The 18792-nt window shown below is 36.9% G+C and overlaps 2 protein-coding genes across 2 annotated transcripts; one reads left to right on the plus strand and one right to left on the minus strand.

The window, feature by feature from the left end:
* Nucleotides 1-575: 575 nt before the first annotated feature.
* Nucleotides 576-3493, plus strand: LOC126620236 (heat shock 70 kDa protein 1-like). Its single transcript, XM_050288748.1, has 2 exons — nt 576-890; nt 1643-3493. Exons 1-2 carry the CDS (start codon nt 677-679, stop codon nt 3373-3375), a joined length of 1947 nt encoding a protein of 648 aa, XP_050144705.1. The 5' UTR covers nt 576-676; the 3' UTR covers nt 3376-3493.
* Nucleotides 3494-6661: 3168 nt separating this feature from the next.
* LOC126620237 (uncharacterized) lies at nt 6662-9173 on the minus strand. The gene is made up of 2 exons (XM_050288749.1): nt 8872-9173; nt 6662-8486 (listed from the first exon to the last, which is right to left on the minus strand). Exon 2 carries the CDS (start codon nt 8342-8344, stop codon nt 6851-6853), a length of 1494 nt encoding a protein of 497 aa, XP_050144706.1. The 5' UTR covers nt 8345-8486; nt 8872-9173; the 3' UTR covers nt 6662-6850.
* Nucleotides 9174-18792: the final 9619 nt, after the last annotated feature.

Genomic DNA, 18792 nt, shown 5'->3' on the forward strand with positions numbered 1-18792 from the left:
AAATTGCCAAAACTTCCGGCTAAGAGTTTCGGGACACTTAACAGAGTTTTTAACAGAATGACCAAAATGATGGATGATGGATAATCTCAGGGACCACTTTTATTGATTTGAAATGTTAAAGACTAAAATGATGAGTTATGCAAATCTCAAGAACCATTTTAACTATTTGGCCTATTAAAATTTTTGGCATGACAGTTGCTCGTGCGAAAAGGTCTTAGAGTAAATTTCAAACAGTTGTAATTAGGCAATCTAGAAGGGGTTAAAAACCTAGGGTTTTCTTTACCACCACCGCCAATCTGGATTCCGACGTGGAGTGGGACCCCTCCTACGTGTAAAAGTGAACGGCGATGGTTGGAGCACCGAGAGCCAATGAGCCCAATAAGAAGCAACCGACTAAACCACAGCCGCGCGGACTGGAGCGCGGAATCTCAATCAAACATGACCACGAGTCTACGATCGTAACGTCAAAACAATCCCAGCCGTCCATTGGCCCCACATCCCACGGCTCCAAAACTCTAGGGTTATAGAACATTCTGGAATTCCAACCCCCCAAACTCTATATAAACCTCCTCGATACTCCTCTTCCTTTCATTCACTCTGCAAACCCTAGCAGCCACAGTTGTTTTTCGCCTTCTTATTATTTCATTCACCGTCGGCAAAACCCTAGATTGATACAATGGCCGGTAAGGGAGAAGGTCCGGCCATCGGAATTGATCTTGGCACTACATACTCATGCGTCGGTGTTTGGCAACACGACCGTGTAGAGATCATCGCCAACGACCAGGGTAACAGAACCACCCCGTCGTACGTTGCTTTCACTGATACCGAGCGGTTGATCGGAGATGCCGCTAAGAATCAGGTCGCCATGAACCCCATTAACACCGTCTTCGGTAAGATCTGAGCTCCTTGTTCTCTCTCTTTCAGTAGAATATGGATCTGTATTGTTTCTTTTGCTAGTTTCTGGATCTGTATTTTTGTTTAAATTAGCTTATAGATCTGTATTCTCTTAGTAGTATGCGTTTAGATCTGTTAATGCTATTTGATTCCTTTTTGTTCATTGACTTTGTGAATATGCATCGATTTGATTTGTGGTAGTGAGATTTATGGTTGCTGATTTAGATTGGATCTGTAGTTAACAATTTGGATCAGTGATTTGAAAGTTTTCAAATTTGCTTAGTAGATCTAGTAAAACAGGATCTTAGTTCTGTCACTATTTATTTGAAAATTATTTGAACCTTTTAATTAAGGTACATATCAATTGAAATGATAGAACCCAACTGAATATTTATTTGAATTTTTTAATTAAGGTACATATCAATTGAAATGATATAACTCAACTGATTCTTTATTAACATAGATATTATCTGGAAAGCTAAATGTTTTGTACAATGATTGATCTGTTAAAAACATGGATTACTATTGTATAAGATTACTTGGATGTGTTATAAATATGGATTAGTATTGTATAAGATTACCTCTGTTAAAAATATGGATTAGTATTGTATAAGATTACCTCTGTTAAGAACATGGATTAGTTGTATAGATTAATTTTTTAAATAATTGTTTTGATAGTATGCTTACAGTGATTTGTTTTAAACTAAAGATGTGTATGTTGATAATCTTTGATTTGTTAAATTTGCAGATGCTAAGAGGTTGATTGGTCGTAGAATTTCTGATGCCTCTGTCCAGAGCGACATGAAGTTGTGGCCATTCAAGGTTACCTCCGGCCCTGGTGACAAGCCCATGATCGGAGTCTCCTACAAGGGAGAAGACAAGCTCTTTGCCGCTGAGGAAATCTCGTCTATGGTCCTCATCAAGATGCGTGAGATCGCCGAGGCCTACCTTGGCAGCACCATCAAGAACGCTGTTGTCACAGTCCCTGCCTACTTTAATGATTCCCAGCGTCAGGCCACCAAGGATGCCGGAGTTATTGCCGGAATCAATGTCCTCCGTATCATCAATGAGCCCACCGCTGCTGCCATTGCTTATGGTCTTGACAAGAAGGCCACCAGCGTTGGTGAGAAGAATGTCTTGATCTTCGATCTTGGAGGTGGTACTTTTGATGTGTCTCTTCTCACCATTGAGGAGGGTATTTTCGAGGTCAAGGCCACAGCCGGTGACACCCATTTGGGAGGAGAAGATTTTGACAACAGAATGGTGAACCATTTCGTTCAGGAGTTCAAGAGGAAGAATAAGAAGGATATCAGCGGCAACCCCAGAGCCCTCAGGAGGTTGAGGACATCTTGCGAAAGGGCGAAGAGAACCCTCTCTTCCACCGCTCAGACCACCATTGAAATTGACTCCCTTTACGAGGGTATCGATTTCTACTCCACCATCACCCGTGCCAGATTTGAGGAGTTGAACATGGATCTTTTCAGGAAGTGTATGGAGCCAGTTGAGAAATGTTTGAGGGATGCCAAGATGGACAAGAGCACCGTCCACGATGTCGTTCTTGTTGGAGGATCCACCCGTATTCCTAAAGTACAGCAGCTTCTTCAGGACTTCTTCAACGGCAAGGAGCTCTGCAAGAGCATCAACCCTGATGAGGCTGTCGCCTATGGTGCTGCCGTCCAGGCTGCCATTCTCAGCGGAGAGGGCAACGAGAAGGTCCAGGACCTTCTTCTGTTGGATGTTACCCCTCTTTCCCTCGGATTGGAAACCGCCGGAGGTGTCATGACTGTGTTGATCCCCAGAAACACCACCATCCCCACCAAGAAGGAACAGGTCTTCTCAACCTACTCCGACAACCAGCCCGGAGTCTTGATTCAGGTGTATGAAGGAGAAAGAACCAGAACCAGGGACAACAACTTGCTCGGAAAGTTTGAGCTCTCCGGAATCCCACCTGCACCCAGAGGAGTACCCCAGATCACTGTCTGCTTCGACATTGACGCTAACGGTATCTTGAATGTCTCCGCCGAGGACAAGACCACCGGACAAAAGAACAAGATCACAATCACCAACGACAAGGGCAGGTTGTCCAAGGAGGAGATTGAGAAGATGGTTCAGGAGGCCGAGAAGTACAAGTCGGAGGACGAAGAGCACAAGAAGAAGGTTGAGAGCAAGAACGCCTTGGAGAACTATGCCTACAACATGAGGAACACCATCAAGGACGAGAAGATTGGGGCCAAGCTGCCGCCGGCCGACAAGAAGAAGATCGAAGACTCGATCGAGACTGCCATCCAATGGTTGGACAGCAACCAGCTGGCGGAGGCCGATGAGTTTGAAGACAAGATGAAGGAGTTGGAGAGCATCTGCAACCCAATCATCGCCAAGATGTACCAGGGAGCTGGGGGCGAAGGTGCCGGCCCAGTTGATGATGATGATGCTCCACCTAGTGCCAGCGGCCCAGGCCCCAAGATCGAGGAGGTCGACTAAGTTTTTTGCTGCCAGGGGTTATGTCGTTTTTTGGGAATTATTATTTAGGTGTCTGTGGAACTTAATATTTTTATGTTTTATTTGGCCTTGAAGTTATATATCAATGCCTATTTTTCTATTTTGCGGAACCTTTTATGTTGTGCCGCCGGTAAATTTCTGCCAGGCGTTTATTTTTATTTTTTTTGAACTTTTTAATTTGTACTTTTTTAGCCAGTTTTAAAGGAATATTCTTTTGGCTATATCATGTTTTTCTTTCTTTTGTTAGAATCTTTATTATACAAAAATAATTTATCAAATTTCTCTTAAATTGGAAAATTAAGCTTTTGAAATGGAACAGATTGGATCATCTCATAATTTCTCGAAGTACACAAATGAATCACACCAATTAGACAAATAAACTTGATTTCTCACAACCCAACAAATGAAACACATAAATCCAACTTTCCTATCATTTCGAGGAACCAAACAAAACAGTAAGAGAGACTCATTACCTTGATCGTTCTTGGCAGTAAAGAAAATGGTCCAGTCTCGTCCCCAATCAAGCACTCAGAGATTCTAGGCCTAAAGCTATTCGCCGGAACCTTCACCCTACTGGCCGGAATCACTTAGTTGTTCGTTGTTGGTGAGGCGAAAGGCCTGTTTGTGGTCTGCGCGGCTCATGTCACTTAGACCTCCATCACAATATGAATTTGTGAAAAAAAAAAATTAAAAAATCTGACTTGTTTTCAAATTACAATGGGTTATTCTTAAATTTTTTTAAGTCCAGTTTTGCAAAATGGGCTTACCATACAGGTTGTTTTTTACCTTAAAAATTGTTTTTGAGTTAAAAACTTTATACTCAAATCCAATACCAAACAGACCCTAAGTTTTTGAAATGGAACTGATTTCACCTCACATTTTTTCTTGACACTTATTTTGACAAAAAAGACGGTGTGGCTTTAGGAACAAATTTCAAGTTTGTAAGAAATACGGTACGTTTTGAGTTTGCTTATTGACGCTGATAAATTGATTCCTGGTGCTGATAAATTTTGTGATGGTGGACAGAAAGAAGTTGAAATGTCTCTATAAGTCTTTCTGATACTCGGAGGTTACGTGGTAAAGTAACCGGTTGATTTCCTTTTTTTTAATTTTAAATATTGAGTATTGACACGTATTTTGACCGTTATATTGACTATAATGACGAACGAAAAGATGATGATCACGCAATTCCTTGACCCTCTTTAACCATCCATTTGCAATCCAACGGCACGGCATATCCGTGCGTGAAGCAAAGTGTGGATACTGACAGAAGGCGGGAAGACATAGAACCTGACATCAAAATTGACATGAAATTATTTGAAGCAATAACAGCCAACAAGGTGTCGCTTCAAAGAGGCCAGACGCCACCATTGACCCCTTCTCTGCCTGCCTTTGCCCTTTTAGCCTTACTTGCCTCCGCCAACTCCCCTGACGGACAAAGGTTGTCAAATGCAACCCTATCAAGTCATATAAATCAAGTTGTGGATAAATCCTTCACCTACTAATTCCAAATTCAAAAAGAAAAAGATTTACGAATTTACATTGTGACAAGCAACAATTACTTAGATCTTGATTAATTTGGCGATACACATTTTATACAAGAAAAATCACAACTTGTGATATTTAATTTTCTATTTGTAAAAGAAAACTCGGAACTTGAGATATTTAATTTGGTGATATACATTTTATAAAAGAAAAGTCGGATCCTTGAAGAGTTAGCTGATATTTGTACAAAGTTAGTCTCTAATCGAGTTTTTCATGACTTAATGTAGCAAACCCTTAAAAATGGTGTCCTTGAATTATTTAGTTTTCCATTTCATTGTACCAGAATAAAAAAGAGAAGTGGTCAAAGATCATCTAAACCCAACATTCCGTTATACGCCAAATAAAGTCACGCGATTAAATTTTTAACTTTAAGTATTCTCTAACATTGAAGAAACAAAAATGCAACACTAGATTGTGAGCTGGTTGACAAGTTTCGTTCTTTAATACTATCATCATTTAAGTGATTAGCAACATTTGTTACCTACTTATCTGACAGCTACTTTTTTTGTTCATAGTTAATCACTGTTGACCCCATTTCTGTAACAATAACATCACCATGAACCGAAAAGAACACAAATCACTTGTGCTTTTGGCGAATAAAGTGGAATTCCCACAACCCACAGCTTTTAGGAATATCCAATGATTCAAATACAAAACCCTAATGTCACGTCGCCTTCCCAAAAAATATCGGAGGCAGATTATCTGTCCTCCCACTTCCCATGTCCACCTGTGCCCTTCTATTTGTGTGATCACGGTTAAGACATATTAACATTTTATATTACTATTATTTTTTGTCTTATTATTTTTATAAAAAAATTAATATAAAATGCTGACGTGGTTTAACCGTGACCATACAAAACAGAAAGGCACGGGAGGGTACGAAAAGTAGGAGGGGAGAGAATCTGCCTCCAAAAATATCTCCTCTTTGAAATTCCCTCAATTGCCCTGCGGCTGCCACAATTTTTATTCTTATCAGAAAGCTAAGCCATTGGTGTGAAGGAGTTAAAAAACTCTAACAAGACCTTCCGTATCGAGTGCCGACTTCATTATAAGCGGTTTGTAACTTAAGTCGTTGTCCGGCTTTATAAGAAACGATTTGTAGCTCAAGTAATTAAGAGTGTATATTAAAGCAAGCAAGGTCTTGTATTTCCTTCTTTTCCCCAACAAAAAGCCCCTCTTCTAATAAGTGGGTGGTGACAGCAATGCAAAAATGATAAGATATCATCCGAAGGAAGAAGAATGCAACGATATGTAACTATGACACGTGTCCGGCTTCAAAGGATATTTTAGTCTTGATGAAACAAACAAACAAGGAAAATGTATGAACAAATTGATCTCTGCGCTGGGATTCAAGTTCAACCCTAAATGAAATATTACAGAAAATATTCGTAAATCATAGCCTAATTATTGAGAGTGATCAAATCAAATATCGAAAATTATACTGATAACTGATCATTTACGCAAAGTGAGATTTGAAATAAATTGATCATTTCAGTCAATTTTTCAAAAGACACTGAAATATGTGATCATGGATTCATTGGCATCATGCCCCTTCAACCTTCAATACAGAACAGTTCATACAACCACACACTCAGTTTTCTAAGCCATTGACACAAGCTATGAAAGTGAGAAAGTCATGTTCAATGTATCGACAGGGCAGATTAGTCTACAGTTTAACGACTCGAACCGAATAAAAATCAAGAATTTTTTTGACAAATCTATATAAATCAAGAAAATAGTGAGAGTCAATTCATAACCAGATGCATAACTTAGTAGCAAAAACTGAAAAGCCAAACGTGAGCAGCACGTTTTTGTTTCCTTCATGCAATACGCTTTCATGGTACAACAGTTAGTAGAACAATGCCCCAACCATGACAATAAACCCTTACAGACCTCTATAAATTGCCTAATTTTAAGTCAACATGAGATCATTGCCTCCAAGGTGAGGGCGTAGGCAAACACGAACCTCATGTTCTTCTGGCCCAGCGCGGAGTTTTGGAACCATAATCTCAAGCACAGAGCCTGGCCCGTCGTAATAAGCTTCTATGTTAGCGTCTTCAGGAATGCGGGTGGCAAGCGGGATTTCCCTGACAAACTCTCCTGGGGAACAATGCTCAGAGGCTGGATCCGTAAGAATGAAAGTCCGATCATGTCTCTTGATGTATGGCAAGCGAGATGTGCTTATACAAGATACCTTAATGATGCCTTGAGTAAAAGTATTCCTCCAAGAAACTTTCACCCTTTGAAGATCCACAAAGGGTAAGCTGATGATGATTAAATAACCTGCATCATCCTCATAGATTGTTTTTGCAGCTGTAACAGGCCCGTAGACGTTCTTCATTACACCACTAAATTGATTTGGCCATTGCACCTCATTTGGGTGGGTTTCCGTATCTGGGATTCGATCGGACGGAGGATTAACAGCCAGGTAGCAATCGTCATCATTCCCGTGGGGGAAAAACTCCTTCCTCCTCTTGCTGACAGGAGAAAGGTCCATTCCATCAGAATTGTTGTTGATAGATGGCTGGGTAGACAAATTGAGCCCAGACCCATTCAGAAGTTTCTTTGAGTGAGAATTGGGCGCGCTCTTTATTGGAGCAGGTGGCCTCTCAAGCTCGAAATCTGTATTCGGAAGGTTTCTCCAAGAACTAAAATCCCCTGCTTCCATAGGAATTGTGAAGTTCACATCCCTCCCAGTCAGTTCCATCCACCTTTTACGGTCTTCTTCATCAAGACCGATGAGATTAGGTGACCGAACAAGCTCAATCCCATGCACACATTGGGGGTTTGAAAGACCCCTATAATGCTTCCGCTGCATCCTGTGAGATCGAGCAAAACCCTTGTCGACACTAAATGGAAACAGACGCTCCCCTTGGCGGGAATGCCCATTCATGTAGCTCCTTAGCTGCATCTTCCCCAAAGCATTCTCAGGCCTCTCCTTGAAAACCCACATGTACATGTTCTCCATGTCATGCTGAACCATGAAAACATCAAGCTTGAGATCAGATTTCTCATACCCAGAAACACCATTACTGTCCCGGACGATTTTGGCCTTTGACTTCTCATTCAATGCGGGCTTGAAGTAAAAACTGAAGAAGAACCAAGCGCCCCATATGCTGTCTACTCGCTTGGCGCATTTCCGTCCAACCTTGGGCATTGTAAGCAAACTCTCAGTCTCATACACCTGTGGGCCAAGGCCAACATCTAGAATATCACAAGCGTCTGAATTCCACGAAGGTGGAGGTGGGCTGCGCTCGGCTGACAGGGGCAAATTTATATCAGGGGGGCCGGAAAGTATGATCTGTCGATTCATCTCCAAATCCAATTCGTCGTGAGAGGAAGCGCTGGAATCCATGGACAAGAGCGTGGACGGGTGGTGATTCTCCATTGACAGGGCCGTGAGCATCGAATCTGCCGTTTCAGCTGAACAGCTCCTCGGTGGGGATTGTTGCTGGTGGATTGAATATTGCCATTTTTCCAAAAACAATTCAAAGAGAGAACAACATCATATCAATCAATCCCCACTGTATCTTCCCTCCATCAAAACCCTAGATTTATCAAACCAGATGAGAATTTCCTCACAAACCCACATCAAATATTCAACAATATAAAACAAGATTCAATACCCCCAATAAACAAATTATAAATAGAAATAGAATTCCAGAAGAACTGATGGTATATAATTTAAATTCAATCACAAAGGGAGAGAGATAAAAACGCTATAGAAAAAATGTATCTAACCCTAGCCCAAGAATCTCCTGAATTCCACCAAACCCAGGTGGAAGACACTGAATCATACCCATCAAATCCATGATTTTTTTTGTTTTTTTTTTTTTAAAGCACAAATTTTACAAAAACAAAGGGGCTAAAAATCCAGAGGACCCAGAAGACCCAGAAGCAGAAAAACGAAGCAGGGATCCTGAAAGAGATTACCTTTTGGGATAAGCATCGGGGAAGCGGAAGCAAGAGGGAACTCCAGAGGCGACCATGATGCTCATCTCCAGCATATCATCAACTACCATGTTTGCTCTTCCCTTTTCCACTTTTAATTATTTTTAATTTATCTGTAATTTTTAACTGTTAATTTAATTTAATTTAATTTTTGGATTAGTTTGCCGTCCGAAAATACAGACACAATTGGGGGAGGGTGAAAGAAAGAGGGCTAAAGTTGGATTTAGGGTTTGTTGGTTGGGGGGGAGTGAAGGGGAATGGGATTGGGAGTAGGAAGGGAAACCGGAGACGTGCGGGAGCATCTACTTATAGATTAAGAGGTGGTGGGTTAACGCCCCCATTTGGGCTTCCGTTACCGCCGTGAAGGTGTTTGCACTTTTGGCTTTATTTCTTTAAAGGTTTGTTTGGTATTCTATTTGAATCCAATGTTTTTAAATTCAAAAACAATTTTAAAAAACTGAACTCAAGACTAACTAAAAAATATAGTCTATTCTCTAAAAACATAAAAAGTAAGTTTTTAAAGTTTTTAAACTTAAACTCTCTCATTTCTTTTTTTTTTCCCTCCTCCCATCTCACTCCAAATCTCTCTTTTTTCTTCTTTGTCTCTCCTTTATTTTTATACCTTTTTCGTCTCTCTCCTTTAATCCGTTTTCTTCATTTTCTCGATTCTTTCTCTCACTCATCTTCCTCTCTATCTCGTCCAATCCTCTCTCTTCTTTCTCTTTCCTTCAATCATCTCTTACTTTATTTCATCCTCTCTCCTCTTTCTCCCTCTCATGTGACCCCCTCTTTTTAGATTTCTTTGTTTAGTTTAAGTCGTAAGATTTAAAAAATTTAAATCGTAAACCAATCAAGTTTTTGAGTCCTAAAGAAAATTGTTTTTAATAAATGTTCTTAGGAAATATTTTGAGAAATGATAAAAAATTTCAAATAAGATACCAAACAGGCTCTAAATTTTTTGTCCAAATTGTGCACTTTCTTTGGTGTTTTATTTTTATATATATTTTTTACTTTTTGAAGTGTTAATTCACTGAATTTAATCTAGAATTTATAAGGATTCTATTATTCATGCACCTATTTTTATTGTCCGACATCATTCTTAATTTTCAACCGTCAGATTAAATGAATTAAAGAACATCAAATGATAGAAATTAGAAAAAGTGTGTGAGAGTTAAAAATGAGAATGTAGATAGCTTCGTCCATTTATAAAGAATCAATCGTACATACAACCATTTTCTTTTCATTAACAAATTCAAGATAATATTATTTGTATTATCTGTGAGCGAATATAACTTTATTTATTATATTTTATTGTCATGACATGAGTTGACTCAAGTATCTTTTACTATTATTTATTCAGTATTTTGAGGTTAGTCAAGTTAGATAGAGTAGTGTGTTTCTGCATCCTTATTTAAATGCTTTTTTTGTATGTTAGATCAATTTAAAATAAGTTATTTGTAAATAAAATTTGTATTTAATTTACAAGTTAAACTATAAAAAGAAGAATCTAAACTTAGGGGTAGAAAAACGAGCACATTGGTCTTTAGCAAATTTTGGCTACACCCCTGTCTATTGGTTAAACCAAACAACTTGAAGAAATAGGAATTCGGATCCTCTTTGCGAGGATCCCAGAAATCCGTGAATCGTGTTCGTTCATCATACATCGTGGGATCATAAATTATTTTAAATATTTTTATTTAAAATTAAGCACAAACAGTACTTTCTAAAAACTGACCACACAATATATGATAAACGGACACGATTCATAAATCCCTAAGATCCTCACAAAAAAGAATCCAAAAAGGATCTTGTTGGAAGAAATAGACCAATTCACATGCTTAAACTGTTTCAGTTGATTAAGATAATTCAGCATGTGTTATCTTAATAAGAAACACTTAAATGTGACAATAATGAAGTGTTGACTTCTATTTTACCCTGGTTTTATCATTATAACTCTTTTCTCTCTCTCTCTCTCCCCCCCCCCCTCTTCTCTCTCTCCCTCCTAATATATCTACGGTAGTTACCATTTTATTTTGAAAATTATTTTCATGCATTTTTTTTGTTTTGTTTTGGATAGACCGATATTGTTAGTGGATTAACTCAGAAAAAGAGAGAAGGTAGTCTATGAGAATTGAACTCACATTAAGGTACATAGACATAATTGCTTTCAGCATAATTGTTTTCCACCATTACAGTAAAGTGTTATTTGTTTTTTATTTATATTTTCCCAACGTATGCCTACAGACTTTGTGTGTGAATTTTTTTCATTTTTATTTTTAAAATGAGAAGGAGAGAGGGTGACAAAGAAAGTGGGAGCGGGAGTGGAATTACATTACTGGCCATAAAAAAAAATTTGTGATAGAAGACTAAATAGTCAATCACCCTCTTTTGGTTGACAAAGGGAGTTTTATTATTAATTAATACTAGAGAGACCAAAATTTTAAACTAAATTTATAAACCAAATGATCTGTCACTATTTAGAAATAAGCATGTTAATCAATATTTAAATAACAATCATCAACAACCACATCATTTGATTTGCAAATTTAGTTTAAAAAATTTGGTGTCTCAAACATTATCCTTTTCTTAATAGTAGTTTAGATTAATAACTATCAATTACTATTGTTCATATCAAATAGAAATGTATCATATCCATTCCCATAAAGGTCATAACCGTAAAAATTAGTTATATTTATAATTACTAAATTAACAAAGTCTCATTAATTAACGAGTCCATTTCATCAATAAATATTTTTTTTTTCTTATAATTAATGAAACAAATGTTTGATTACATGATGTCAAGCAACATTAACAAAAAATTATGAATGAACGTAAAATATTATCAACCTAACCATAAAACGTCCACATCCAAAACCAAAAACTATAAAAAAGGTCGTACCCAGTGCACAAGGCTCCCGCTTTACGCAAGGTCTGGGAGAGGTGAATGTCGGCTAGCCTTACCCCCATTTATGGAGAGGCTGCTCCCAAGTCTCGAACCCGAGACCTACCGCTCATGGGCAAAGGTACTTGCCATCGCAAAACCAAAAACTATGATTAAAAAAAAAAGTGTATAACCAAACAATATTGAAATATAGGCATAGCTTTTAGTTTTGGTTCTGATTAAATTCTTGATTTGATAGTATTTTATTTTTACTATAATTAGAGAAAGAACAATATATTAGATAACTGCATCTTCTGTCCCGAAACACAATCTTTAAACCCTAAATCAAGAATTTGGTATTGGAAAACCATGAACTCGCAACTTAATACAAAGAATGATGTAAAATCCTTGATGTGCTAACATTAAGTTTCGACATTGTGAAAAAAAAAATAATAATAATAATTTCTAGCCATCTAGAACGAAAAACAAAGAAAAATCTTGTCTTCGGCAGGCACCCGTGTTTGGTCCTTGTTTGTCTCCTCTCTCTCCTCTTCTTCTTACTCATGTTTTTATGCTAAAATTGTCGCCATCAAAGTAGTCGTTGGGAATTATCTGTTTTTTGGCTTACAGCCATAGCCAACACAAAGGTTTTGGCTCCACTTGTCACCTTCGATATGGGTTTGAAGCGCATGAAAGCTCTTACAGTGTGCCGGGTTTGGGTTTAGTCAGTAAGGTACTATGGTTTTAGTTGGTGCGAACATGTGGCTATCTTCGGGATACATACTGGTAGTACTGTTTTGTCCTTTTAGTTTGATTTTGTTTAATAGTTTTCAGAAAACTCACTAGGAGTTTGATGGTTTTGGTTTTCCTGCTTATGAGAGTTCTTTCATTTTAGTTTTTTCTTGGTGTGCCGGATCTCTTTCATATCTATGTGCGAAATGGTGAAGATGTTTGATTTGCTGAGTTTACTTAAATTGGTGTTCTGGAGCCATAGTGGTGATTAAGTGATGTTCGATCCATGATATATCATATTGTATGTCTCAACATGATTTCAATTTTTTTTTGTTCTCATATATGTTGGAAAAATTAGTTATTAGTTTATTTTTGTTTATAGTTTTCTTGTGGGACAAGGATGTTAGAATTTTCTATATCCTTTAAGGATTAGGATTGTGCCTTAGTTTTCTATATCCTTTAAGGATTAGGGTTTGCTTTAGTTTTCACTATATATAATAGTGCTTGTATTAGTTAGTTTTAACAAGTCAGTCACGATGTAGCCTCTTAGGGTTTTGTAGCCCTTTCGGCATTCTCGTTTGTTTAATAATATTCTTATTATTTTGTTAATCTTGTTCGTTTCACACTTTGATATTCAACTTGGTATCAGAGTAGGTTTGATCATTTGGGATTTAATCTGCTTCGGGTTGGTATCTGTTTGCTTGTTTTCGTTGTCATTCGTGTTTAGATTGTTAGTTGGTATTGATTGTTTGCAAGAAGAAAAAAATTGTTCGTTCGGTTTTTGTTTTTTGTCCCGTGACTCTACTTCTGCGCCTTTGAACGCCGCAACCTGAGTATCCGTAAGTCTGTATTGCTGCAAAGGAAAAAAAGAGGGAAAAGTAGAATGGAATGAAAAAAGAAGGAAAAAAAAAGGGAGTAAAAAAAAAAGGAAGAAACAAGAAAAAATTGGTTGCTTGTTTGAGGCCCATGCGGGAAAAAAGAGAAAAAAAGTTTGGTTGGATTTTTTGTTTGTTTGTTTGGAAGTTGGCGTTGGCATTGGTATCGGCATCAACATCGGCATTGGCATTAGCATCAGCATTGGCATTGGCAGTGGCATTAGCACTGGAATTTGGAGTCTTGCATCCGCATCTACTTGTTGGCAAACTCATGACGTGTACCGCCATGAGTTTGACGGGAGGTGTTGGAAAAATTAGTTATTAGCTTATTTTTGTTTATGGTTTTCTTGTGGGACAAGGATGTTAGAATTTTCTATATCCTTTAAGGATTAGGATTGTGCTTTACTTTTCTGTATCTTTTAAGGATTAGGGTTTGCTTTAGTTTTCACTATATATAATAGTGCTTGTATTAGTTAGTTTTAACAAGTCAGTCACGATGTAGCCTCTTAGGGTTTTGTAGCATTTTCGGCATTCTCGTTTGTTTAATAATATTCTTATTATTTTGTTAATCTTGTTCGTTGTGCACTCTGATATTCAACTATATAATCACTGTGGGATATGAGAAAAGAAAAGAAATGCATCGTTTGATTGATTGAATGAACTTTTAAAGATTCCTTATCGATCGAGTTTCTTCATTCCAAACACTTTACATGTTTGTTAAGGGATCGAAATGATCATTAATTTACTATCTGTGGCTCTCAACTCAAAGAAGAAAGTGTTGTCTTACCAGTCCATCTCCTCATTTAGTATTTAAAGGTGGCTGTGGCTATCAGTCTTTGAGGGACCTCCCGGCCACTCCCCCCAAACACCCATAAATATATCATCCCACCCAATGAAAAAGGTGGCATTGCTTTTTTGTATATAATGTTCAACGTTGTGGTTCACATTCAGTATTTTTTTCAACTTTTGTTATGGTTCATGTAACAAAAGATAAGGTTCTCTCTCGTATCTCTGTTGCATTTTAAAATAGATAGGGTGACGTAGAGCACATATAGTTGTTGAGCTTCACACGTGGACTAATCTGTTCTGATACTATAAAGAAAGTTATGATTCCACTATAAAACTAATTGACAATATAGAGAATAACCCAACTTTATTTATAAGTCATTGCATAGTTTGGTCCCTCACTGATGTGGGACTTTATCCTCACATTCTCACAAAACTAATGACTAATTAAGCCCACTTTAGTGAGGCTTGTTTTAGTTATTCTCACGTGGTCGGTATGTGTATAATTCACATATCGCTCATCTTGTGATTGATCATGTGAAGCAATACAATGTTGCTATCATAGATAGCTTTAGTGGGCAAAATAAATAATACATGTACATTATCGTTGAGGCGTTCCATACCAATAATACAACGACATGTATAAATTTTACACTACATAACGTCGTATCATTGACACAAAACATCATAATAATTCTGTATAGATGCCATCTAAGTCCATCTTCCTAATGGGATCACATTTGATAAAACAAATATTGTATAATTGCATTTGTCCCACATGTGCAATAATGTGCGATAATGGCTTCATGGTCCATAAACTGCAAAAAGCAAATGGTGACAAGCAAACACAGTTTCCTCATACGCTCACCACATAAAACTATATTTCAATTTTATAATTATTAAGTACAGAATCATCTACATTTTTATTTATTTAGGGTGCAAAGTTTTGAAACTCGCATCCAATTATCGCACAGCTCATCTACACCTTTTTTATTTTATTTTATGTTATTTGTTTTTCCCTTGGCTTTTTCTCAGCTTCTTTTTTGGAGTCAAATTCAAAGACGCAAGCAAATAGAATACATGCAATAATGTAAAGTTCATATTATGTACATCCCACCTAGTCCGAGAAGGACTTACGTGGTACAAGTTTATCGAGAAAAGTAAATTCTAATATTACTACTCTTTTCAATATGAATAAAGTAGAATGTACACTATTACATCGAGTCGCTTGACAAGATAGTTGTGGCTTGTGGTGAAGCACAGAGGTGCAAGGAGGTACGACCACACCTTTAGTTGTCGAATCAAATTACTCAAAGATGTGCGTTTATGGGCTCATGCTAAAGTGTTTCAATCAATTCCTGTCAATATAAGCGAATACAATAAAAAATATTTTATTGTATAGATGTATAGATTTTTGAGAGATACATACTTATAATCGCTCTTAAGACCCACATTTTCGCCCTTCTGTTGGGCTATTGCTGCTTTACTGCGGCACTGCTACATTTTGCCACCCTGCTGCGGCGCTGCTGCGTGCTGCCCTTTTTTAACACCAAATCAAAACGACGTGGTTTTGAACCTTGGAAGCAAAATGAAACTGCAATTCCCTGCTCCCATCACCATTCTATCTCCTACCAATTGTTCAATTCAGTTTCCTCATTTGTCATTTTTGATTGATTAGTTGGAAACATATGTTTTCACACACCCATGAATCTTTTAAAGGAATTAGTGAAGATCGGGAGGCATAGAAGCTACAAATTAGTGTATAAGCTTTTTACATTTAATTTGATGTTACCGGTTGCAACCACTTCTGTGGAGTAAGCATTTTCTGCTATAAATACTATCAAAACACCACTATGTAACAAAATAGGAGATCAATGGTTGAGTGATAGTTTGACTGTTTACATCGAGAGAGATGTTTATGCGTTTATTGATAATGAGCCTATTATGCAACATTTTTTATAACATGAAATCTTCACATCAACAATTATAACTAGGGGTGGATTTTTTTGCCAAATTGCCGTACCAACCGAATTGCCAACCGTGCCATACCGATTTTGTGCCAAATTTTTTGTACCAATTGGTAATGGTACGGTATTGTACCGTACCGAAATTTCATGGTACAGTATTGGTAATGGATACCATTACCACGGTATTACCGTACCATACCAAAAATACAATATAATTTATAATTTATAAATTATATAATAGATAATTATATAACACATATTTATAATATTCCAATAATTTGAAAATAAAACCCTACTTATATTAGTATTGTTGTTGGTGACTTTGATATCTTAAAATTGTGGAAATCAAACACAAAAGAGTTCCTAATTCTTTCACAAAATAGCCAAAATATCTTTGTAACCCCCACTTCTACTGTTGCTAGTGAAAATGCATTTAGCCTAGGGAGAAAGGTTGTGGACCCTTTTAGGGTATCCTTGACTCCTAAAATAATGGAGGCACTAGTGCGTACTAGTGGTTGACTTAGGGCAGATGAAGTAAACTTCTACAAGGAACCAACGAAATATATGCTTCAATTTTACAAGGAAATGAAAGAAGAAAAAACAAGAAAGATATGCTTTAATTTTTTTAGTAAATTTGTTATTAAATGGTTTTCAACTTTAATTTTTCTTGCTACTAATTAATATGCTTTCTTTGTTTGTAATGTATGCTTGACACAAACTCAATCTTCTACAAGTTCAATGCCTCTTCCAAAAGTTTCGACATCTCAAGCTTGAATAACTGATCAATGAATTCTCCTTTTTGAAGTTTACTTCCAATTTTCATTTGGTTTGAAACTTTAATTTCTATTTGGATTGTTAACTTCTATTTGTTTTGGTTCGTAACTTCTATTTGGATTGTAAGCTTAATTTTCATATTGAATCTTGATGCATCATTTGAATTATTATGTGTGTGAATTGTGAATAATGAATAATAGATTAATTTAATCTACAATGTATGAGATAAAGGTACAAAAAAAAAAGTTTTGCCCTTGAATTGGGTTAAAAAAACAAAAACAGATTTTGTCCCAAAACAAAATGGCAATTACCATTGCCATACCATGCCAACCGAACTTTTGGCAATACCGAACTTCGGTATACCGAAAGTTTGGTACGGTAATGGTAATAGATTTTACTAAACCGAAAGTTTGGTACGGTAATTGGTACAAGGGTTTTGGTACGGTAACCGTACCGAACCCACCCCTAATTATAACTTGTTTGTATTGATAAATTATGAACGACACTAATATTGTCTACTATCTAAAAAGATTTGGTTGTCTACATTTTTCTTAAACCTTGCACCCTTTAAAATTCCACTCCTTCCCCAATGGTAGTAACTAGTTGGTTAACACAATACAATCGATCAACCGACCACTCATGTCCCCAAAATTTGTCTTATGTTATTTGTATAATTAAATGTCCTTGTACCAAACATTTTTGTGTGTTATAACTTATCAAATTATGAATCAAAACTTAGATTTAAACTAACGGGTTTAAGAATAAATTGGTATCGAAATCATGATTCAATTGATTTGAATTTCAATATCTCAAACATAAGTAATTCAGGATTTTCACGTCGTCCTGAGTAGAACTTATGATTCACAAAACGTAACATGGATATTGATAAGAGCACATAGTTTTACATAATCTATGAGTACGAGCAGATTCCTGAAAAATATGGAAAAGTATAAGTGCAGTATCATCAGGACAAACACTTTCTAGGCAGGCACTGACTCAAAATTTTAATGGGAACGCACGACACAGACCATAAAAACCCTAGAAAAATTGTTGAGGGCACAAACAAAGGGGAATGAAACTGGATCTTCAATAATTTCCACTTTAAATTTAAAAATTAAATGGTTTCTTTTATTTAATCATGAAAATGCAGAATAATGGCCACATATGTCTGCTTAAAAGCCAGCCTCAGATATCACCTACTGTATAATTCAGGTGCCTTTTGTTTGTGAGAGTACAGTGGAAGTGTGCGTGGAACACTGGAACTTACCTGGCCAGAGTCGAGTTCCTTCTTCCAGGCACGTATGAGGAAAATGTGGAACATGGGACCGCCTGGCTCTTTTAGTAATTAATTTAATTATTTTTAAAAGCTAGTATGTTCTTACCACTTAGTATTACGACTTAGTGTTATTCTTCTTTACTTGTAGGTAAGAATTCTTAGGTTCGATTCTCGCCAAAGACAAATTTGAACCATATTATTACTAGCCCATTGTAAAGATTAGCCTACTCTCCTACTCTTTTAGTGTAGATAACATCGTTTGTTTAAAAAAAAAAAAAAAAAAAAAACCAGTATGTTTTTTTCACTTGTATGTTTGAATCTCTGAGTTTTCAAATTTTGACTTAGATTTGAAATCAATACAAATCAAGTCAAATCTTTATAAAATGATATGATTTTGAAACTATATCTGTTTATATCATACTTAGGGCCTCTGTATTTAGACCTCGTATAAATACTCGGGGACTTAAATGTAATTATGTAATAAAGGAAGAGGCAAATATGTAATAAGTGAGGAGCCCTTATTCTATAAAATGACTCATCACCTTCACAATTAGAAGATGACAATTCCTAGGCCCTCTCACCCCCTCTCAAAGCCTCACTCTCATTACAGAG

The sequence above is a fragment of the Malus sylvestris genome, chromosome 4 (assembly GCF_916048215.2).
Source record: "Malus sylvestris chromosome 4, drMalSylv7.2, whole genome shotgun sequence".
Lineage (NCBI taxonomy): Eukaryota > Viridiplantae > Streptophyta > Magnoliopsida > Rosales > Rosaceae > Malus > Malus sylvestris.